Source organism: Saimiri boliviensis, chromosome 9, assembly GCF_048565385.1.
Source record: "Saimiri boliviensis isolate mSaiBol1 chromosome 9, mSaiBol1.pri, whole genome shotgun sequence".
NCBI classification, from domain to species: Eukaryota; Metazoa; Chordata; class Mammalia; order Primates; family Cebidae; genus Saimiri; species Saimiri boliviensis.
The window spans coordinates 116868882-116893650 of record NC_133457.1 but is presented as its reverse complement, the minus strand read 5'-3'; the positions used below and the strand labels follow the sequence as shown (position 1 = coordinate 116893650).

General features: G+C 41.2%; 1 protein-coding gene across 2 annotated transcripts in view; it reads right to left on the bottom strand.

Annotated features, from left to right (window-relative positions):
* Positions 1-6888: 6888 nt before the first annotated feature.
* The window catches only part of TSHZ2 (teashirt zinc finger homeobox 2), a 509991-nt gene continuing 492110 nt past the window's right edge, over positions 6889-24769 (bottom strand). For both annotated transcript variants that reach the window (XM_003932591.4, XM_010343129.3), the window contains exon 3: positions 6889-8656. Coding sequence is in view for 1 of the 2 variants with exons in the window: in XM_010343129.3 (XP_010341431.1) it covers positions 8655-8656 (2 nt within the window). In the remaining variant the exon portion in view is untranslated. The remainder of the gene's footprint in view (positions 8657-24769) is intronic.

Here is a 24769-nt window from a genome sequence, read left to right as displayed (position 1 = left end):
CTGTATCAGCTAGGTTTCAGAAAGGTGGTTCAATATCTGCAGCATTAAAATGAGGGACAGCCTCCAGCAAAATCATAATTGAACACACCCAGGTCCTTAATTTCAGCAGTTGGGTTTCCTGATGCAAATGACGATAAGGTTTCAGATGGAAACAGTCTATTTCCAATAACTGCTGAGTGGAAAAAAAAAAAGAGAGACTTTTTTTTTTTTCAACACAAAGGAAAGAGTTATCCTGTATAAAAATGTAAATAATATACTTATAGAAACCTTTTTGATGGAAATCAGGGGCTCCATACAATCTTGGCGAGTGTGTTGTTATTTTTTCACAATAGCTCAAAGAAGTAGTGTCTGTTATTTAGGGCTTTAATTACAGTTCTCAAAGTAGAATGATTTTCCTTAAAAAAAAAAAAAACTCTTTAGATGCAAAAAATAATGGCTTTTGTGATATAATTTAAGGGTTTTCTTCGTCTCCACCATCGGAATTTATTTCTATTGATAAAATTGTATTTTAAAAAAAATTCCCCTTCTACAGATAATTTCAGTGCTGCGGCATCACACACAGGCATACATCTTAAGTGCCTCCAAACAAAGTCACTTTATTCAGCAAGGGGCTGCCGTGAATGTTTCTTTTTGGCTTGATTTAAGTTAGGTGGGATATCCAGATCAAATTGTTCATAATTAGGAGGGGGTACAGGATGGTGGCACCATGGGACAAAAAAGGGAGCACTTTATCTGAAAATCCCTTCTTTTTTTTTTTTTCTTGTTCGTTTTTGAGACGGAGTCTCACTCTGTCACCCAGGCTGAAGTGCAGTGGTACCGTCTTGGCTCACTGCAACCTTCGCCTCCTGGGCTCAAGTGATTCTCTTGCCTCAGCCTCCCAAGTAGCTGGGACTACAGGCATGCGCCACCATGCCCGGCTGATTTTTTTGTATTTTTAGTAGAGATGGGGTTTTGCCACGTTGGCCAGGCTGGTCTCAAACTCCTGACCTCAAGTGATCATCCTGTCTCCGCCTCCCAAAGTGCTGGGATTACAGGTGTGAGCCACTGCACCCGACCCCCTTCGTTTTTTTCAAGCAGGAAAGCCATCATTTCCGGTTGGTTGTTTGTCTTTGGGCCATGACAATGCAGCAAAGCCTTTGGAAATTTCAAACAGTGACTGCATTGAGAGCTAATATTCAGGATGATGGGGAGTAAACGAAATTGGGGCCAGCCACGGGAAGAATTTTCCAGATCCCAGAGAAGTGGGCATAGATGTCTATCTGTGATGAATCTGTTTGGCCACAGGGTGGTATAATCTTCCTAGCAGAAAAGTTTTTTTTTTTTTTTTTTTTTTCATTGCAAGGACAATTTATAATCATCAAAAACAAGTGAAACATGGTTTTGATTAAAACAGCCTGTTGGCTCAATAATCTCTGTAATTTCAAAAGCATCCTTAATGCAGAAGAAGAACACTGTGATGTCAGGAATGGCCTGGGGCCCCATTACAACAGCAACTGAATAAATAAGGAGAAGAATCTTGAGGTCATAAAAACAAAATTAAGCTAATGTTTCAAATTTTGACAATTATGAATTCTTCCTCTAAGAAGACATTAAAAAAATTTTCAGGCACTATTAGATAAAATACAAAGAGAATAATTCTACATGGATGAGTTTGCAGTTTTCCCACGGGGTAAAGCATGCCTTTAAAGGAAAACTGAATTAGGACGTTGGTTCCTCCCTAGATCCAGCAATTGGACGGGACTCATGCAGACAGACAAACTTGGTTCTTATAGTTTCTTTGTAAACTCAGATCTAATTCTTTCATAAGCTATTGAAAGAGAATGACCAGGAAAAAGTTACAAGCATATTTTTTCTGTACAAAAGAATCCCCATTGTGGACCAGTTTGGTAGGAAACAGAAACAAGCAAATATAACAAAATCTGTGTTCATACATGGCGATATAGTATATACAAATATGTACAGTATAAAAATCCACGAAAGGCTTATGCTCCCAGCCATCCAAGCTGCATTGTACTCAAGGAAAACAGCCTGGTTTTCCTTCCTAGTATACAGGCAAATGTATTATATACAGCATGCAGGTGGTAGAAAATTAGTGCGCTTGCACAGAAACATTCTACAGGTATGGTTGCAGTCACTTTTCTTTGAAAATGACCGGTCTGCTTTCTGAATATAAAAACGTGTTTGCCTTTCTCTGCTGGCAAATAAACACTTTCTTTTAGAGCAAGGATGAATGTGATCCTTGAAGCTCGCTCTGACCTACTTCCCCTGCCTGCCCTTTCTAAAAGAAATTTTAAAAAATCTAGAATTAATGCAAGGGAGCAAATATGTAACATAAATGTGTGTGATGTCAGGTTTCCCAAAAAGGTATGAGAGCTCTGTAGAGCAAGAACTGGTTGGCCATTAAAAAGACTGTGTGATCACCTAACTTCTTCATTTTAAAGGGTTTTAGAAGTTTATGATTCATGCCAACAATGCCTGGCTGTTAGGAATCAAAGTCAGAAGGGAATAGAAAGGACATCATCAGGAGATCAAAAGTATATTGTAACCCAAGATATTGTGACATTTAGGAACCCTGAGCCAAATGAGAATTGTTTTGTGTGTCAACTTTTTTGACTTGCATTGCACATTCTAGCATCTGATGTGTTAGAAGGCTCAAGTATTGTCTTGTAAACTGGAATCATTGCACATTCTAGCATCTGATGTGTTAGAAGGCTCAAGTATTGGCCTGTAAACTGGAATGTTTCTGTAATATTTATTTCAATGCATGACGGGCACCATGTTTACTTCTCTGAAGACTGGTTGAACTTTGTGTACTTAAAAAATATACATACACGTCTATCATTCCTGAATGTTATATGGGTCATTTAGAATGTTAAAATATTGGCCGGGTGTGGTGGCTCATGCTTGTAATCCCAGCACTTTGGTAGGCTGAGGTAGGCAGATCACAGGGTCAAGAGTTCAAGACCAGCCTGACTAATATGGTGAAACTCCATCTCTACCAAAAATACCATCAAAAAAAAAAAAAAAAAAAAAAGCCGGGCATGGTGGCACGTGCCTGTAGTCCCAGCTACTCAGAAGGCTGAGGCAGGAGAATCTCTTGAACCCACAAGGCAGAGATTGCAGTGAGCTGAGATCACGCCATTGCACTCCAGCCTGGCTGACAGAGCAAGACTCCATCTAAAAAAAAAAAAAAAAAAAAGTGAAAATATTACTGTGTAAAGTCTTCACATTTGAGACATAATTGTATGATTGTTCTAATTCTGTTAATATTAGCCATTGGCAGGGGATTGATATCCAAATGTAGATTTCAGGTTCAAGACAATTCAGTGAACACATTGAAATTTATTTTTCAGGCCGGGCGCGGTGGCTCAAGCCTGTAATCCCAGCACTTTGGGAGGCCGAGGCGGGTGAATCACGAGGTCGAGAGATCAAGACCATCCTGGTCAACATGGTGAAACCCCGTCTCTACTAAAAATACAAAAAATTAGCTGGGCATGGTGGCGTGTGCCTGTAATCCCAGCTACTCAGGAGGCTGAGGCAGGAGAATTGCCTGAACCCAGGAGGCGGAGGTTGCGGTGAGCCGAGATCGCGCCATTGCACTCCAGCCTGGGTAACAAGAGCGAAACTCTGTCTCAAAAAAAAAAAAAAAAAAAAAAAAAAGAAATTTATTTTTCAAAGGAGTTGAATGGAGTGGTTAGATTTTTTTTTTTTTTTTTTGTAATGCCTTTTCAAACTTTTCAACTTCTCCTGGGGTTTCTCACCAAAAAGTTATTTCTTGTACTTCCAAAAGCTGTTTTAAGCAAATAAACATGATACAAAAGGCTGTGAGTATTTAATCTATCTTTTTCAAACAGCCAGTATTTTAAAAGGCCTTAATAATAATCACATGGCTGTTAGTAAAATCATTTGTATGCCGAAGGATATCAAGTCAGGATGTCATTCCTTGGAAGAGCCATTTTACTCGGAATATATTGTTCCAAAGGAAATGGACAGAGTCCTGTTGCAGAAATAGTGTTCCACCTGGTACTAGCATTTTAAAACAGTCCTATTCTAATCCATAACACATTTCTAGTTTTCCCTGAAGCTTTGGGCTGCCTTGTGCATGAATAATTTTTGGAGAAACACCCACGCCCGTTAGCCCATTGTTCATAACTATTGGAAGAAGATTAACTAGAGCCTGAAAATTGTATATCTGCGTATGCCTCTGAATCTGTCACAGGGAACCAAAGGAGATAAGTGGCTTTTACTTTGGATGAAGAGGTAAAATTCCCCGGTAGAAATTCTAAAGATGATTCACAAGTTTCAAAATGTTTAATGCTTTCCTACAATGGAAACATGTCTCTCTGTCTAGGGGGATGGAAATTTGTATCTCTTTCTCCAGCTCAATCTTTGTCTAAAAGCATTTCATAGATATTTTGAGAAAGTGCCACATAGAGGAAAGGAGAAAATGAAATTAGCATTTTAACATCTTACAGGGGGAAAAATACACGAAAAGTTCGGTTGTGATCTCTTTTTTGCCCAATGCACGTTCGAAATAGATACTGTTATTGTTCCTTAGAACTACATATGTGCATGTTTTAAAGGCTTTAATATATTTCCTTATTGTTATTATTTTTGCATTCATCTACATCTTACTATCCTTGTTGCAGAGAAGAGAGGATGTGAAAAATGACATTTGGGCTTTTTTTTTTTTTTTTTTTTTTTTTTTAAAAACAAAAGCATTTAACAAGCTTAAAAAATGAAACTCGATGAAAAAGAAAAGAAGGTTTGAACACAGTCAAATAACCTGAGAAGTGACAGATGGAAAAGCAACAGAATGCAAGCACCTTGTAAGGCCTGTAATCTTTGGATTTACTGTGAAAAGTTTCAGAACATCATAGACTCTTAACTGCCACATTGTCCAGAGACCCTGGAAAATAACAGTGAAATTCATATGTATACACATGTATATGAATACACACACACATGCATGCAGACTGTCTTCGCACACCCCTCCTCAACACTCAACCAGAGTTACATAAATGCTTCTCAGATATGTAATTGCATTTGTTTGTTTCTGCATTTCAGCTAGGTTCAGCGGTTTGCACCTGTGACATTAATTATGCAAGATTCAGACAACCAAGCAGGCGCATTTTGGGGGTGAGTTTTAAGAAATCTGTGACCTGAAAGAAATTCTGTGGGGACTGTCCGGGCTATCCCATTTATTCCATGATTATATTCTGTTTTTAGGTCTTGACCTATTTTTAAGCCATTTCCTCTCTGTATGCTTTTAAGAAAAAAAAGTCCTTATTCTGAAATACTAATATTTTGATTCTACATGAACTCTGCCCCTTGAATGTGTTGCTGTCAGCTCTCTTTAGGAGCTGTTGCAAAACATCAGGAAGGCCAGGCTGTTGTGTGAAGTGTTTACTGTTGTATCCCACGGTGCCTAGGAGAGTGTCACATATAATACGTGCCTAATAATATTTGTTAAACGAATTTGCTTAATAAATAGAATTTCCTGTGGTGCCCTGTGTCACCCGTGCTTTGCAACATGCTGTATATCTGGAGGATTTGCTCAACTACAAAATAAGGCCAAATATATAACATTCAAATATTGACATAGGAATTTTTAAATGGACATTTCAATTTGCTGCTGGTTGGTGGTCAGCTGGAAGGAGGGATGGGGAAGGAAAGGCAACCTCTCGCTCTAGCTAGTACCAAGACGTGGTGGCAGAATGGAGATACTTGAGGGTAATCTGCGTCACATTTGCCATGTCATCTTCCTTTTCAGTTCTAAAGTTCTCACTTATCAGAACTGTGTTTTATTCAGGGAAAGGAGAGCAGTGGTATGAAGGTAGATAAAGACATCCTTCTGAGTTCATGTTATTTAGTTTTTATCCTCCAGAAAGAAGTTTCTAGAAGCCTCAGAGGGCTGGCCGAACGAAGACAGACCTGGCCTCTAGGCATGTGCTGAGAGCCGAGTGTATGTCCCAGTGCCAGCCCAGATCTTGTTCTATAAGGTGAATGTTAGCAGCCTTCCCTCAGTAGTGACATACGTGGTTGCCAGGCGGCAATTCATGAGCCTTACCAAATTTATCAATATTTTCCTCTCTCACCTCCCACCCCACCCCACCGTAGAAATTGCGCTAACAAACTATATCGATTATATGTTGAAGCAGATGGTTTATTTTTTTCATTCTCAGAAGGGAAACAATTTCCATGGAGTTGGGAATTGTATTGATCCCGCCACCCCCTGTTGGAGCAAGGGCTCAAGAATCCACTTTGGATGGTTGCGGTGGAATCTGAATTATGTAACTTAGGCCTAATAACCCTGGACTGGAGCAGGCAGTTTTAAACAGCTTCAAGAACCCCAATGCTAATGCACTGATTTTCCTTTAATAGAATTTCCTTGCTGAAGGACAGTGCTCAGTAGAGTCCAGTCCACCCTTCAATCTTAACCCATCCGAAGACTGTTCCTTTCCAGTCGAGCTCCATTCATTTCTGGTTGAATAGGTTAAGCAAAGACAGACCTCGCTGTTCTCAATTCACTTTATGATCCTCCCATCATAAAAAATAATATCAGCACCTTGCTTTTCATGTCAGAACTACATTTGAGCCGCTATTCCCTATGCCCATGAGTAAATCCCATAAAAGCCGCCCCGTTGTACTGTTGCTATTTTTCCTTGTGGGTGATTGATTGATGGATGAGTGCTGACACTTCAATGAAGCTATTTCGACTGCCATCTCAATCCGATGATGTGAGGGGTATATTTTCTGTCCATGCCTCATTACTTCAGAATGACATTCCTGGAACTTCATTTACTTTTTCCCTCCTTCCCCGAAGCGCCATATTTTTTCCCATCTAGGTTATGCATGCCATAAAAAAAGCAATTTGCTATTATATGTGGCATAAGGGCAACACTTTCCCTAGGAGGTAAATAAGAAGTTTTTTTTTTTTTTTTTTTTTTTTTTTTTTAATCCCAATGTTGAATTTAGGGATCATGTCAAAATTTCCAAAACAATTTCAACAGGCAGCCTCCTTGAGAAATTGTGAGGAAGAGGTATTTGGCTTCATTTTGTCAGTGCTGAGTTTTTTAAAAAATAACCTCGGTAATTAAAGCAACAAGAGAAAATATTCTTTTGTTTCAGAATCATCTGGTTCCTAGTGTTGTGCCTAGAATAGTATAAATATTTCACCATAGCTGAGTAGCACTTTACCACATAATCCAGACTTACTTGTCCTGTGAGAACAAGGAAATTCATTGTTTAAATGCAATGATGGATTTATCTATTATAGGTTGCTTTCAATTGTATAGAAAATGTTCAACTAGAGTAAACAGATCCATCCTTGCGTCTCCAAACTGTGCACCAGGTATGCAAGACTTTCAGTATTAAAACATGCTCTTAGCTTTTCCAAGTTGACTTAGGACCTGATTTTAATCTGTGTAATACAGTATTCCCGTTAATAATAACGTATAATTAAGACATCCGTTAAAAATCCATAATGTTAATTTAATGGACAAAATCTAATACAGTTCTATTGGAATTTTTACGTTAAATTAACTTTAACGGGCTTTTAATGGATGTCTTAATTAGATCTCATTATTAACGGGAATAGTCCACAAATTAAAATTGGGCCCTCAAAGTTTTAATGAAAAAAGTTGAGGGAACACATTTAAAACGGACACCCTATTTCATGCTTTCTGTTGCTTCTAAAGCTAAGTGGCGTTTTAGAGCCCGCAAATAAAGAGTCCTCAGAAAGGGATTCCCAGAAAAGGCTGTGCGGACCTTTCCACCCTGCAATGATGTCATGTCGCGTTCTCTCAGATTCTGCACTTCACCAATTCTCCCAATTTGCAGTTCTCATATGACAGTGGTGCGTGCTTGAAACTTTTTTTTTTTTTTTTTAACCAATCAAGATGATGATGATCAAGGTGCTCACCACTGCATGGGAACAGTCTTTGGCAGCAACATGGTTAAGCTTAACTATTTGAACAAGTTTCACAGAAGATGAACATTGTTCAGGGGTTTTCTTGGCTCAAACTCTGGTTTAACTTAATCATTCTTCTACTTTGTAGTGATTAATGGTCCCCTAGTGCAGGGGCAGGACTGGGCAATCCAGGTGCAAGTGTAATTGTTACACTGAACAGAAACATTTCCTTTAGACAAACGTTCCCAGAGGGGTTATAAATAGGAAATGGACATTACCATGAAAAGTAAGCCTCCAAGTGTCTACCTCGAGTGCAGCCCACGTGGACATTAAACTATGAAGACTTATACTCCCCCCCGCACCCACTCTCCTGTTACAAACTGACAAAATAAGTACATCAGTGTTCTCAGTCATGACTTTTCTTCGGTGGCACTTTGTTTTCTTGTGACAGTGAAAAGGGTACTGCAGAGACGAGACAGACCCATTGCAGTTTATCAATGAAAATCTAATATCGCCCATAAGCAGAGAAGTGGAAATCAATACTTCATTACCAAATTGTTAGTGAGGATGAAGAGAAATGGCTGGGGTGATTTTTTTTTTTTTTTTTTTTTTTTGGGCAGTCTTCTCGGAGCCAGGGTGTCAGGAGGAGTTCAATGAGTTCAATGTCAGAAGCAGAATGGTGCAACGAAGAAGGATTCAGTGTGAGGGGATCCAGGCTGGAAAGTGGAAACTAAGGCATTCGTCCTGTAACGGGAATCAGAACAACAGAAAAAGATACATTATTTTCTGAGGTGTAGCCCAGGTGATTCTTCCCTGGAGTAATCCCCTTGCCCATCTCCACTACTTTATTGTTGGAATGTTCTGAATAGAGTCATAGTTATATAACCAGACCGTGGAACATGAAAAGGAGGAGTCAACTTCAAGAAAAAACTATTTAAATACCGTATGTTCTCACTGGTAAGTGGGAGCTAAACACTGAGCACACATGGACATAAACATGGGAACAACTGGGGCCGGGGAGGGAGGAAGGACGGAATGAGTTGAAAACTACCTATCAGGTACTGTGGTCAGTGCCTGGGTGATGAGATCTATACCCCAAAGCTCAGCATCCTGCAAAATTCCCATGCAGCAACCAGCACATATACCCCCTGTATCTAAAATGAAAGTTGCAATATTTCTTGTTCTTTTTTTTTTTGAGACAGGGTCTCGTTCTGTCACTGCACTCGTGCAGTGGCATGATTGTGGCTCACTGCAGCCTCGACCTCCCAGGCTTAAGTGATCCTCCTGTCTCAGCCTCCTGAGTATCTGGAACCACAGGCACACACCACTATGCCTGATTAGGTTTAGTTTTTATTTTGTAGAGCCTGTGTTGCCCAGGCTGGTCCCAGACTCCTGGGCTCAAGCAGTCTTCCCACCCAGCCTCTCAAAGTGCTGAGATTATAGGTGTGAGCCCCTTAGACTGGCCAAAAAGTTGCAACTTTAAATTTAAAAAAATTTAAAAAATATAATGTGCGGAAGGAATATTTGTATACCCATGTTCATAGCAACGGTATTCCTAATAGCCAAAGCTCAGAAGCAACACAGAGGAATGGATAAGCAAATGTGATACGTATATGCAATGGAATATATTACTCGGCCCTAAAAAGGGAAGAAATTCTGATACATTCTACAACATGGATGAACCCTGAGAACATTATGCTAAGTGGAAATAAGCCAGTCACAAAAAGAAAAATGCTATATGGTTATACCTCTATAAGGTATCTAGAGGTAGACAAACTCAGAAACAGAAAGAGGAATGGTGGTTGCCAGGGGCTGGGGATGAGATAGATGGAAAAAGAAATAAGAATTCTTGTTCAATCAGTACAGAGTTTCAGTTTCATCTTTTGTGAGACGAAAAATCTGTGGATGAATATTGTTATGTTTGCACAACAATCTGAATGTACTTAAAGCCACTCAACTGTGCACTTAATAGTTAAGATGATAAATTTTATGATTTGTGTATTTTACTGTAATTAGAAATAAAAATACATAATGTATGATTTTTTTCTCTATAAAGCTTTTTGAAAAAACAAACCCATTAACCTATGGTCATACCAGACAGAGAAAGCTCTCATTCACATTCTGTTGTATTTCATTCTAGTCTTTTCTTTTCCCATGCTTTTTTTTTTTTTTTTTTTTTTTTGGAATTGGAGCCTCACTCTGTTACCCAAGCTGGAGTGCAGTGGCACAATCTTGGCTCACTACAACCTCTGCCTCTTGGGTTCAAGTAATTCTCCTGCTTCAGCCTCCAGAGTAGCTGGGATTACAGGCATGCATTACCATGACCAGCTAATTTTTGTATTTTTAGTAAAGATGGGGTTTCACCGTGTTGGCCAGGCTAGTCTTGAACTCCTAACCTCAAGTGATCCGCTAGCCACTGTTTCTGGCCTTTCCATGCATTTCATTAGGTTTACGCAGTTGTATATGCTGACTATATGATGTACTTGTCTGGACATATTTTTTCACTGGAAAGCATCAGTATAAACAGCCATAGAAGTTCTATTACATACGTTATAATAGTCTATGATACCATGATAATGTAATATTGAACATGTCATGTTTGTAATTTTTATTCAATAATACATAACACTTGATGAACATCTTTGTGTTTCAAGATTTTCTGTATGCTGGAATATTTTCCTAGGCTTGAATTCTTAAGCATGAAATTCCTGTCAAAAGACAGGAACTTTTTTGTGGTAGGGAAGTGCTACTTAGTAACAGGGTGATTTTTCTTTCCGGGAACTTTGCTCTGGATGACTGTGTGGAAAGCATGCAATTTCCTTTAGCCCAATCTGAGTGGAGTTTCTTATTTATATCTTGTTATTTACTGGTAATGTTCATTTTAGTGAGAAAAATACATTGAACCTAAGTATAATTCGTCTTTTTAGAAAAGGAAAGCTTCCATATTTTTAGTAGAAGGATAAAGGCAAATTGAAAATCAGATGACATTTGATATGTGTAGAGAAATTATGCACAAGATAATCATAACAGACATTTAAAACTATTCCTTGGTAAGGAATAGTATGACTGCAGTACTAGCAACCAGTTATTCTGTATCTGCCAAATTCCAGTCACTTTATACACATTACTGTTAACTCTTGAAATAATCTCATTTTTAAAATGAGTGATAAAGGCCGGGCATGGTGGTGCACATCTGTAATCCCAGCACCTTGGGAGGCAGAGGCGGGTGGATCACAGAAGGCCATGAGGTCAAGACCAGCCTGGTAAACATGGCGAAACCCTGTCTCTACTAAAAATACAAAGATTAGCCAAGCATGGTGGTGCACATCTGTAATTCCACATACTTGGGAGGCACGAGAATTGCTTGAACCTGGGAGGTGGAGGTTGTGAGCCGAGATCGCACCACTGCACTCCAGCCAGAGCAACAGAGTGAGACTCTGTCTCAAAAAAAAAAAAAAAAAAAAAAAAAAAAAGGAGAGAGAGAGAGAGAGAGAGAGAGAGAGAGAGAGACAGAGATAAAAAGTAAGTCACTTGTTCTAGAGTTCACAGCCTATAAAAAGCAGAGGATGGCTTTGAATTTAGCCCTTCCCACTCTGAAGCTTCCAAACTCATGACGTGCACTGCCCTACCTAGATTATAGGTGAATGCCTTGATCACCATCAGTGGAGAGAACCATTTCCCTTTGACATTAGATGTGCACTTGAGAGAAAAAGGGTCCCTGGCAGTCTTTGTTTTGAATGGGTTGGGACCCTCTGGCAGGTCTAGAAGCTTGAAGGAGGATGATCATGTGGTTGGAAGAAGAGAGATGGGTCAAAGAAAAAGTGGAGGCCAGAGATTGGTGGACTTTTGGAAATTCCAGTGGCATTACACTGTGACACAAGAGTGAAGTCCTGGCTGAAGGGTGCTGGTTCACACCAGGTCTACTGGAGGCTGACATTGTCTCCTCTTTGACCATGATATTAATGTGATACCAATTTCATGGAAATTTGTATTTTTATGATCACTTCTTTGAAGTGGCTCCAGATTAGTTCAACACCCAGACTTTTCTAGCTGGGTTTCTCTTAGGGCAAAGTTTTTTCGGGGAATGAAACCAAGGACAAAGAAAATAATAACCTTATTATAGTTCCTTTCGTGGAATTTCATAACACACATTAACATATTAAAGACTCTGAGAAGTCCTGCAATTAAAAGCAAACCAAACCATAGTGTATTTTTACTTAACCCAGTACTTGCCAGGTTGATTTGGTAACTGTTTTGTTCCCTATATAAGACTCACAAATATACCTGAGTGTTGTTTGCTGAAAAATACCTTCATGACAAATTCTTTTCGTTTTTTAATTTTTAAATTAAAAATGTGTTCTGTTTTGTATTGTTTGGCATTCGGGGAGGTGGGGGACAGGGTCTTGTTCTATCACCCAGGCTAGAGTGCAGTGGTGCAATCACAGTTGATGCAGCCTCAACCTCCTGGGCTCAATCCATCCTCCCACCTAAGCCTCCTGAAAAGCTGGGACTATAGGTGTGCAACAGCATACCTGGCTAATTCTTTTGTATTTTTTTTTTCAATAGACAGGGTTTTGATATCTTGTCCAGCCTGATCTCGAACTCCTGAACTCAAGCAATCCGCCAATCTCAACCTCCCCATGTTGGTATTTCAGGTGTGAGCCACCGTGCCTGGTCAAATCATTTCTCATATTAAAAGAAAAGTAAAAACCTTGTTTCTCTCTGTGCCTAAATAGGAGATCCGGGCAGATAATTGAAACTGAAAAGTGAAGGGAAGGGGAATAAGATAACTGTTGTTATTATTTCCCACTGTTCAGAATGAATTGCATAGATCGGATTGAGGAAAAAAAGGAAGCAGATGCTCTCAGTTGCCTCTCAAATGGTGGCTGAGGCTCGGCTTTGCTGCTGCATTTTTTTTTTTCTAGTATGTTGAGCGACTACTACAAAAATAAAACGGAAATAAATAAAAAATTTAATTACATACTTAAAAAGTTCTTGGCAACGTTCATTAAGTAGTTTGTGAGGGACAGCCAGGCGAAGAGATGTAATTATTTTTGTATTAATTACAGAGTCGCCAGCAGATGCGTAGAGTGACGTGTGCTTTAATCTGGCCACGCCAGCCTGTCTCAGCCCCTGGCTCAGCACTTTGGCTGGCTCCTGCTCTTCTTGCCGTTGCTCCATCCTCTCTCTTCACTCCGCTGTTGTTCTTGTGCGACACTCCCGTTTTTAGGGCATCGCTTGTCAACTTGCGACAGGAGGGCACGGCTGGCATTTAGTGGTGAGGGCCTGGGAACGTGAGGCACCTCGCAACGTGTGGGACAGTTTCACACAGGGTGGGATCTTCCCTCATCCTGCACCCATTTGTTATTTTTTTCATTATGACTATTATTATTATTATTATTTTTAGGAGATAGGGTCTTGATCTGTCACCCAGGCTGGAGTGCAGTGGCGCGATCACAGTTCACTGCAGCTTTGATCTCCTGGGCTCAAGTGAGCCTCCTGATTCAGCCACCTGAGTAGCTGGTACTACAGGCGCATGCCACCACACTAGGTTAATTTTTAAGCTTTTTGTAGAGATGGAGTCTTTACGAAAAGACCTAGGTTAGCCGGGCACGGTGGCTCACGCTTGTAATCCCAGCACTTTGGGAGGCTGAGGCGGACGGATCACCCGAGGTCAGGAGTTCGAGACCAGCCTGGCTAACATGGTGAAAGCTCATCTCTACTAAAAATACAAAAATTAGCCGGGTGCCTGTAATCCCAGCTACTTAGGAGAGTGAGGCAGGAGAATCGTTTAAATCCAGCAGGCGGAGGTTGCAGTGAGCCGAGATCGCACCATTGCACTCCACCCTGGGCAAAAAGAATAAAATCCCATCTGAAAGACAAAACAAAACAAAAACCTGGATTATGTTGCTCATGCTGGTCCTCAACTTGTGGGCTCAAGTGATCCTCCCGCTTCAACCTCCCAAGGTGTTGGGATTACAGGTGTGAGCCATTGCTCTCAGTCTGTGCCATTTTTGAAAACACCTCTGCAGGCCAGTGTTTTTAAACTTGGCACTGTTAATATTTTCAGCTGGATAGATAATTCCTTGTGGTCGGGCTGCCTGTCTGTGCATTGTAGATATATTTAGCCTTATCCCTGGCCTCTACTAGATGCCAATAGCATCCGCTTTAACCCTGAATTGTGACAATCAAAGTTGTGTCTAGACATTGTCAAATGCCCATTGTGGGTGGAGGACCAAATTGTCTTTGGTTCAAAACCTTTTAATAATTATCTGAGGCTAGAACTTAACACTGTTTTACATGTAAACACAAAGTCTTTTCTGCGCAGTTTAACACACACTGTTATTTCTGGAAATAAAGCTTATCTGACAAAGAGAACCTATACTTTGCTTTATTTGGAATTTAATGAGAGTTATTTGCCATTTTAGAAAATCAGATCACCTTTATATTACTGTTCATGATACTCAAGATGTCCATTCAACCCACTCATATTGCTCTGCATTTACCACTGACGTGTTCATGATGAGTCTACCTATGGCACACATCTGACTGCCTCGTTCCGTCTTCTAGGAATGTTGTTACCCTGAGGGTGGTCCACGTAACAGCAGGATTGGTATCGCCTAGAGATTGTCAGAAATGCAGAATACAGGGCCCACCCCAAGCTGCTGATTTGGAATCTACATCTTAACAAGATGTTTGGGTGAGTTTTATACATGCTTGAATCTATATTTAAACAAGATGTTTGGGTGAGTTTTATACATGCTTGAATCTACATTTAAACAAGATATTTGGGTGAGTTTTATACATGCTTGAGTTTGAGAAGCCCTGTTTGGGTGCATTTTTGTGCCTCAATCTTCTCCTTTTTTTTTTTTTTTTTTTTTTTGAGATGGAGTCTCGCCCTGTCGCCCAGAATCTGGAGTGCAGTGGCGCAGTCTTAGCTCACTGCAACCTCTGCCTCCTAGGTTCAAGCGATCCTTCTGCGTCAGTATCCCAAATAACCGGGATTACAGGTGTGTGCCACCAAACCCAGCTAATTTTTGTATTTTTAGTGGAGATGGGGTTTCACTGTGTTGGCCAGGCTGGACTCGAACTCCTGATCTCAAGTGATCCAGCCACTTGGGCCTCCCAAAGTGCTGGGATTACAGGCATGAGCCACTGTGCCTGGCCAACTATATTCTTTTGTTATAATCTTGCATTAATCTTTTACACTGTCCTTATAAGACTTATTGCAAGTTATAATCACATCATCATTTATATAATTTTTAATTTAGCGTCTGCCTATGTAAACTCTAGGAAGGTGAGAGTTTGATCACAGTACAGTCCCAAGCATAAAATGTCTCTTACAGAGTAGGTACTTGATAAATATTTGTTGAATGAATGAAGTTCTAAAGACACTAATTTGAAGCCTATCTCTTTTTTTTTTTTTTTTCTTTTTGAGATGGACTCTTGCTCTGTGTCTCAGGCTGGAGTGCAATGGCGCGATCTCAGCTCACTGCAACCTCTGCCACCCGGGTTGAAGCAATTCTCCTGCCTCAGCCTCCTGAGTAGTTGGGATTATAGGTATGTGCCACAATGTCTGGCTGATTTTTGTATTTTTAGTAGAGATGGGGTTTTACCATGTTGGCCAGGATGGTCTTGAACTCCTGACCTTGTGATCTACCTGCTTCAGCCTCCTAAAGTGCTGAGATTACAGGCATGAGCCACCGTGCCCAGCTGAAGCCTATCTTTTCTGATATGGAAACCACTAAGGGTTTTAAAGCATTTATCACTAAAACAATACAAAAGAAAAAAAATAGATGTAGCTAGAATCTTTCTTCTCTAATTCTACGAAAGAAACAACTTAGAGCATGGAAAGAGAAGAGACTGGAAAAATAGCCCAAGGAAACACAAGCGGACTGCAGAAGCTTTGCCATCTATTTGGTGCTTTCAACTTCAAAGAATAATTTCGTCTGTCATTTTGAAGCAATTTACATTTTTTTTCAAAGACCGTTCATATATATTCTCTTTTGAAATATATTGAATAAATATTAGTACCCAAAGTTAAAGAAGTTGAAGCAGAGGGAGTTTAAATAATTTGCTCTCATGGTGATTCAGTGATGAGTCAGGACACCTGACTCCTACTTTAGGGCTTCTTAAAGCTGTTTGGTTGCAAATGAAAAAAAAAAGTATGTTAAGTGTTTTATTTTTATTTTTATTTTTGAGATGGAGTCTCACTCTATTGCCCAGGCTGGAGTGCTGTGACGCGATCTTGGCTCACTGCAACCTCTGCCCCCTGGTTCAAGCGATTCTTTTGTCTTAGCCTCCTGAGTAACTGGGATTCCAGGTGCCCACTACCACGCCCGGCTAATTTTTGTATTTTTAGGAGGCAGATTTCACCACATTGGTCAGGCTGATCTTGAACTCCTGGCCTCAAGTGATCCGCCCACCTCGGCCTCCCAAAGTGCCGGGATTAAAGGCATGAGCCACTGTGCCCGGCAAGGGTTATTATTTTAAAAAGACCGTGACAAGGAAGCAAAGTAGCAGGAGGCCCACGACGTTTAGCGGCAGAATCCTGGGAGAAACCTGTAGTTAATGTTTTTCGAATGGAATTACAGTTTGGAAATCCAAATGGGCTTATCTACATTGCTGAATTTCATCATTAGCATTTCACTTAATTTTTCCTAAGAGAAATCTCTGTGCGAGGAAACCCTTCAACGTGAGTGGACAAATTTCAATTCTTAGAGTGAATAAAATACAGGTAATTGCTTAAATATATTGAATACTTTTGATATGCCAGACACAGCTTCATGTGGGTAGGTGGATACTATTTTAAAACATTTTCGGATGTATTACCTTTTCTTAATTCCTTTCTTCGGTGTAGTTTTCCCACCATTGACAACAGAGACTGAGACTAATTGCTCTTGGAAAGGGAGGTCACAAAATAAGCCAGATAGAACAAAGCTGGCTGAGTTTCCAAATGGCAAGAGGGATTCTTTTTCTCTTCTTCTATCAAACCTCAGAAAGTTTGAGTTAATGAAAAATACTTAACGGTTACATATCAGTAACACCTAGGTTGTAGCTTGATTTCTTTTTTCTTTTCTTCTTTCTTTCTTCCTTCCTTTCTCTTTTTTCTCTTTCTTTTTCTCTCTTTCCCTCCCTCCCTCTCTTCCTTCTCTTTATCTCTTTCTTTCTCTTTCTTTCCTTCCTTCCTTCCTTCTTTTCTTTCTCTCTCTCTTTCTTTCTGTCTCTTTCTCTCTTTCTTCTTTGTTCCTTCCTTTTCTTCCCTCCCTCCCTCCCTCCCTCCTTCCTTCCATCTGTCTGTCTGTCTGTCTCGCTCTATCACCCAGGCTGGAATACAGTGGCATGCTCACTGCGACATCCACCTCCCAGGTTCAAGTGATTCTCCGGCCTCAGCCTCCCAAGTAGCTGGGACTACAGGAGTGCACCATCACGCCTGGCTAATTTTTGCATTTTTAGTAGAGATGGGGTTTCACCATGTTGGCCAGGCGGGTCTTGAACTTCTGATCTCAAGTGATCCACTCAACTCAGCTTCCCGAACTGCTGGGATTACAGGCATGAGCCACTGCTTCCGGCAGTGGTTGTCATTTTTGACCCACCACATATGCATTATTTCTGTTAATCATTCAAACAATCCAACAAGGTATTTAATATTACAGAGGAAATAAACCTATGTAGGTTTAGAGACTTGAAGTGACCTATCTGAATAATTATAAGTGAAACTGAATATTCCAACATTCAATTAAAATATATACATATATATATATATAATACACACATACACACACACACATAGACACACACACACAGACACACACACACACACAATATTGAGTTCAGAGCCTTTAGTTTTAACCACCAAGCTAATTGTTCCTGATGTTGAGTTGGATCTGCACTGATGAGACCATACATTTCTTGCCAAAGGGGTACTTCATCAGACCCTTGGAGAATAAAGGGGCAATGCTGTTATTGATCATGATAGCCTTCTTGGAACATCTAAATGTAGATAGCATTCAGGTCATAATTGACACACTGGAAAACCCAACTTCTAAACTTCCTCTTTTAAAGCACAATTTGTAATAAATCAACCATGTGTCTCAAATGCATGATGTATATTTCATGACACAAACCAGACAACCCACTGCCTTCAGCTTTCGAGTAGCAGGAGAGTTTTTCTTTTCTTTTCTTTTCTTTTTTTTGTAATCGATGCCAGAGAACACATTTAAGCAGACCTCAACCTTATATCATCAACTTTGCATGTCTAATGGAGGGGGCAAGTTTGAAATAATTTTTGTGGTGAGTCCCCTTTTTGTCTACTTCATGGGCAACTCCTGGAATGGTTTAAGATCTCTTCACCACTGTGTGCAAAATGGCTGTTGAATGCAACCAGCAGAAACAGGGTGACATCTTGGAGACCAACAACGAAAATGTCAGGCAAGGGGACATGGGTCTTCCCAAGAGGGGAGGTTTCATTCGTGTCCTTACTTGTGTGTCAGCTTAGAAGATTTCAATGGCAGCAGAAAATCTTCTCCATAAAGCACACTCTTCAACTGCAGACTACCCAGGTAGTTAAGAAACAGAAATGAAAGAAATGGCATGAGAGTTTGCCCTATGAAAATCTCTTGACAACTAGTGATGGAATTATGGAGTCTTAACTGCTGAACAGTTATCCCTAATTATAATCAAAGGTACGTCAATCTAAATAAAAATGATAAGGCAGAGAGGCATTCTCTGCTATCTACCCCACCCCTCTCCACTAGCTTTTTAACAAGAATCTCTTCTCAGTATGATGCTTTGACAAAGCTTGGATTGAATAATTATAAAAAAGAGATGGAGCCCAGTGTTAAGTAAAACATTCTTTGCAAGAAGGAGTGGTGTTATTTTTTTTTTCTTTCATGGAAAGAATGGTTTCTTTTAGTTTTAAATATTTGGTTCTATCATGGGAACCTCCTATTGTCTCCATTGCATTTGACTGTGTCACAAAAGTTATGCCATAAATCTCTCCAAGACATGACGTATTAGGAAGGATGTTACTTGCTTTTAAAGTCTGGAATACATATCCTCATGGAAAAGGTGATTCTTGGGATGGGTTATGTTTGCATTCTTGCTTTCACTACCAGGAAGCTCAGAATCAAATTGGTGACCCAACTTTAGCAATTGTGTAGCCTCCCAAGACTGCAGTCTATATCTGTAAATTTCTTTTTATATTCTCTCTTTCCATTTTCCTTTGGTATATGTGTTCATAGTTTGGCTCTACCATTTACGAGCTGTGTGATATTGAGGGACATAACTTACCTCTTCTGAATCTCAGTTTCCACGTCAACAAAATCAGGATAATAATATTATAGTGCTTTCCACAAATGTTGCCTGGCATTCGATAAGTGCTCAATGAAATGTAGATTTCTTTAATGATTTCTATTTCTTTTATAATTTTGCTGCATTGCAGACAGTACAGTATCTTACAACTGCTGTGGAATGAGATGTAGAATAAATTAAAAATACATGCAAAAATTCTGCTTATGTGTTAGAAATAAGTAGTCATCAGGTCTTGGGAAATAGGCTACTCTTTCCTTCTGGAAATTTAAAAAATGAAGTAGAAAAGAAGCTCTTTCATTGCTGCATTAAACAAATATTGAAAAGAAATCAGTTGTCAATTCAGATGTGAAGCTACGAAAAGTTTTCCCTTTTTGTAAAAAAGGAGGAAATAGAATTTCAAAACATTTGATGTGGATATTAAGAAGAAGAAAGCAGAAAACAATCATATTATCTACCATTTTATTAAGTGCTTATTATAAGCTCTGCCTTCCTCAATACTACCTGACAGTAGATTTAAGTGTCTCTATTTGTTGATGAGAAGAGAGAGTCTTGGATTGGCTAAGAAATGTAGTCAAGGTCAGATAGTTAGCAAGTGGGAGAGCCAGCCTGAGGGCTTAGGTCTGCCTGACTTCAAAGCCTGTCCTCTAACCAGTATTTATTGCTGTCAATGGAACTAACTAGAATCTTCCAAAGGCCCATTGCTCAGCAAAGCTATATAATGCAAAATGATAAGAATCGAAAAACTACCCAGCTATTGCCATCCTTGCAAACGATAAATTAAAAGGATGGCAAAGATCAGGACAACATCCTGATGATGGAGAGAGGAAACGTCCCTGGTGGCTTCAGTGTTAATTATAATTTCATGTTCAGCGATTATACTTAACACTTGACAATTGCCATATATGGTTGCTTTGGGTTGGGGCATGGCCGTAGAAGACAGAAAGGAGGCAATTTTCCTGTACCCATTTTTACTGAGCCACATTCATATACTCCAAAAGAGCACTTAAATTGTTTGAAAGAGGTCTTCGTGCTGGCAAACACCACCATAAACAACCTGGACAGCTTAAAGTCCAAACTGCCAACAACATGATTCACAGTGGAACCCATCTTCTCTAAGTGGAGTGCCGCGCCAAATGTTATTTATTGCAGCTAACTTACAACCCAGTGAGATTCACTGCATGGACACAGCGAGGGGACTTTACTGCTGCCTAAAATGTGAGTTGCTGGCATTTAATAAGAATGGTATGCCCTCCAAGTATAGAAAACAAACAAGGTAGACTTTTCTTTTTTTTAAACTACTGTGATTATATGTCTAAGCTCATGGTGGCAATGTTTGTGGTTGTGTCTACACTGGAAAAGAGGGTTGGTGGGTTGGAACACACACTTAAATAATTCAGCCAAATCCTCCTCCTTTCTAAGAAGAGTTTGCATTTATTTTAATGATAGTTTTCATTTATTGGGTTTCCATCTTTTGCCCGAAGCTTGACTGCTACTGTTTTATTTAATTGTTATAACAGTCCCCTAAAGATAGCTCTATAAACTCCTTTTTTTAGAGATCAGAAAACTGAGGGACAGAGATCTAAGTACCAGGAACAAGAGCACATGCCTGGGAAGTAGCAGAGCTGGGATTTGAACTCAGGTTTCTGTCACCAATGTACCTGCTGCTTTATAGTAATAACTCTTTCTGGCCAGGCATGGTGGCTCACCCCTATAATCCCAGCACTTTGGGAGGCTGAGGCAGGTGGATCACTTGAGGTCAGGAGTTCTAGACCAGCCTGGTGAAACCTCATCCCTACTAAAAATACAAAAATTAGCTGGGTATGGTGGTGCCTGCCTATAATCCCAGCTACTTGGGATACTGAGGCAGAAGGATCACTTGAACCCTGGAGGTAGAGGTTGCAGTGAGCTGAGATTGCGTCATTGCACTCCAGCCTGGGTGACAGAGACTCCGTTACACACACACACACACACACACACACACACACACACACAGAGTAATAACTATTTCTGTTTACCAATTTGATTATGATCAATAATCACCAATCTTTACAAACGAGTGGCAAAATGTGAGTTATGACTTTCTCCTTATAGATAAAGTTTCAGGAGGTTAAATTGCCACCTGCATCCACATAGCCATTTCCCAGTGAAGCTGGACTGAAATCAAGATTTGTCTGGAGCCCAAACCTGGCCTCATCGGGCTCCACTAGCCTTTCCTGAAGTACATTATGGGGAGCCCAAGTTGCCCAGGATGCTCTAAGAAAAAAAGATGCTTTTAAAAGTTCAAGTATAGGCCGGGCGCGGTGGCTCAAGCCTGTAATCCCAGCACTTTGGGAGGCCGAGGCGGGTGGATCACGAGGTCGAGAGATCGAGACCATCCTGGTCAACATGGTGAAACCCCGTCTCTACTAAAAATACAAAAAATTAGCTGGGCATGGTGGCACGTGCCTGTAATCCCAGCTACTTAGGAGGCTAAGGCAGGAGAATCGCCTGAGCCCAGGAGGCGGAGGTTGCGGTGAGCCGAGATCGCGCCATTGCACTCCAGCCTGGGTAACAAGAGCGAAACTCCGTCTCAAAAAAAAAAAAAAAGGTTCAAGTATCTATGATTTAAACAAAAGTGCCTCAGAAATGTCTACCTCTAAGCTGGGCATGGTGGCTCATGCCTGTAATCTCGGTGACTTGGGAGGCTGAGGCAGGAATATCACCTGAGCCCCGGAGTTTGAGGCTGCAGTGAGCTGTAACCTTACACTGTTGCACTCCAGCCTTGGCCACAGAGTGAGACCCTGTCTCTTAGAAAGATACTAACTGGGTGTGGTGGCTCACACTTGTAATCCCAGCACTTTGGGAGGCAGAAGCAAGAGGACTCTTGAGCCCAGGAGTTCGACAACAGTCTGGGCAACATAGCAAGACCCTGTCTCTTCTAACAGTAAAAATTAAGAAAACTGAGCTGAGCATGGCGGTATGCACCTATAGTTCCAGCTACTTGGGAGGCTTAGGTGGGAGGTGGACGCTATAATGAGCCGTGGTTGCACCACTGCACTCCAATCAAAGCAATGAGAGACACTCTACAAAACAAACTCAAGCTCCTTCCCTCCCCACAGCCACTGCTTCTGTTCTGCCCCTGCCCGAAGTGCTCTTCTCACAACTCCACCTAGACAGTTTCTACTCCACATTCACCCACTGGCTTAAACCGCTCGTTTTCAGAAAGATTTTTCTTCTCCCGGAATCCAGATGAGGTCCCCAAATTTCCCCTCTCTTAGATCCCTCTTGTCATGAATAATATATTGGTCTGGGTGAGCGCTGTTTGACAAGGCTCCCCACTAGCATTTGGGTTCCAGGAGAGCAGAGGTGGGACTGTTTGTGCAACAGTCTCGAGTTGCCACTGTGGTGCCTGGTTCCTGGGTGTGTCACTTGGTGAAGACAGATGAACTTTTCTGTGGACTTGGCCCATGGCTCTACCTTGATAGAATCATCAGAATGAAAGTAAAGGGCCTCAGGCATCCTTTCTCCCCCATCATTTTGCAGGTGGTGACATGGAGGCTCAGTCTTGCTTGCTGGATGGCAATGATGATGATAATGACAGGAAACACCTTCTATACATCACCTCGGTCCATTCTCGACCGGGAGCCTGTGTTTTGCCAATTATTATGTCTCATGTAATCCTCAAGACAGAGGAGGAAACCAAGGCTCAAAGATGTTAAGCAACTTGACTAAGTTCATACCTAATAAGTGGCTCAGAGATGCCCGGCTGAAACTCCTGCCTCTAAGCCAGTTCTGCCACCTGGCCCCCCTCCAGGAGGGAGTCACCTGTGGATGCCTGGGCCCTGCTCCCAGAGGTTTTGCCTTGACTAGTCTGGGGTATGATTTGGGCACTGGGGTTTTTAAAAGCTCCTCCGGGGATTCTAATGCACTACCAAGATTGAGAGCTACCGCTCTCAGAGAGGATTCATTTATTCATTTATTTCTGCCATCTAATCAATGAATCCTTCTTTCAGAGACACGGTAGAACACATAACTTGTATAATTCTACAACTTTCCTTGCTTCCTTCTCTCTTGCTTTCCTCCCCTTGCCCGCTAAATCCTAAACCAACCAACCTTTCCTTCCCTCCCTTCCTCCGTCCCTCCGTCCCTCCGTCCCTCCCTCCCTCCCTCCCTCCCTCCTTCCGTACCTCCCTCCCTCCCTCCCTCCCTCCCTCCGTACCTCCCTCCCTCCCTCCCTCCGTACCTCCCTCCCTCCCTCCCTCCCTCCCTCTGTACCTCCCTCCCTCCCTTCCTTCTTTCTCCCTCTTTCTTTCAAGAAAGGGGTCTCCCTATGTCACCCAGGCTAGTCTCGAACTCCTGGACTCATGGGCTCACGGGCTCACGTGATTCACCTGTCTCTACCCAAACAGCTAAGATTACAGGCATGAGCCACTGCACCCAGTCCTAAAACTACATTTCTAGATAGACTAAATTTCTTCACAAGCACACACAAATATTTATTTTAGAAGTGCAGTGCACCGCTGTGTGTAAAGGCAGCAAAGCTTATGTACAGGCTTGAGCCAAAGTGGTTTAGTTGTATAAGAGCTTCGAGTCCCTGGGCTCTGTTGATTTATTTGCATTTCAGTGATAACAACAATAGCTATGATCAGTTATTGTGGACTTACCTTATACCAGGCCTTGTGTGAGTCACTTTACATGAATAGAGAGGCCCCACAACAAAAGGGAGGTGGGGATCATCAGCAGAACTGTTATACGGAAGGGTCAACTGGTTCGTGGACTGGAAGTGGTTGAGGTCACTATGGTTATTAGAAATGGAGCCTGGATTTGGATCCCTTTTAGCTTGCCCCTATCACCCCCGTCCCTTAACCACCGGACCACGTGGCCTCCTGGCGGGAGCTTCCAAGCACATGTTCTGCCATCCTGTTTGTGCATGGCAAAAACACAGAACCAGGTCTTCTTTCTCAAAGTAATTCAAGGCTTTTCACCACCCCCAAATCAGCTGTTGAGCAGCTATGATATGTATTTTAAATGCTTTCCTTATAACATTTACTAGAAAACGTTCTGTCCTCCCAAGCATAGCCATAAATGAAACTAAATGAAGTTAATGGAAAGCTTGCGTGGAAGGTTCCCATAGCTACAAGCTGCTCCTTCTAAAGCCAGGGCTGGGGCAGGGCAGCGGTCAGGAAGGTAAAGGAATAACAAAAAAAGCTTTATTGACCAACACTGTGGAGGCCAGTGTTGCGAACATGAATTTTGTCCCTACCAAATTCTTAACGTCGATGCCCTAAGCCCCAGCACCACTAAATGTGACTGGCTGGACATAGAATCTTTAAACAAGGAATTAAGTAAACATGAGGCCGTTAAGATAGGCCTGGGTCCAATCCGACTTGTGTCCCTACAAGAAAATGAATTTTTGTTTTGTTCTGTTTTTGAGACAGGCTCTTGCAGTGTCACCCCGGCTGGAATACAGTGGTACAATCTGGGCTCACTGAAACCTCTACCTCCCAGGTTCAAGTAATTCTTCCATCTCAACCTTCCAAGTAGATGAGATTACAGGCACCTGCC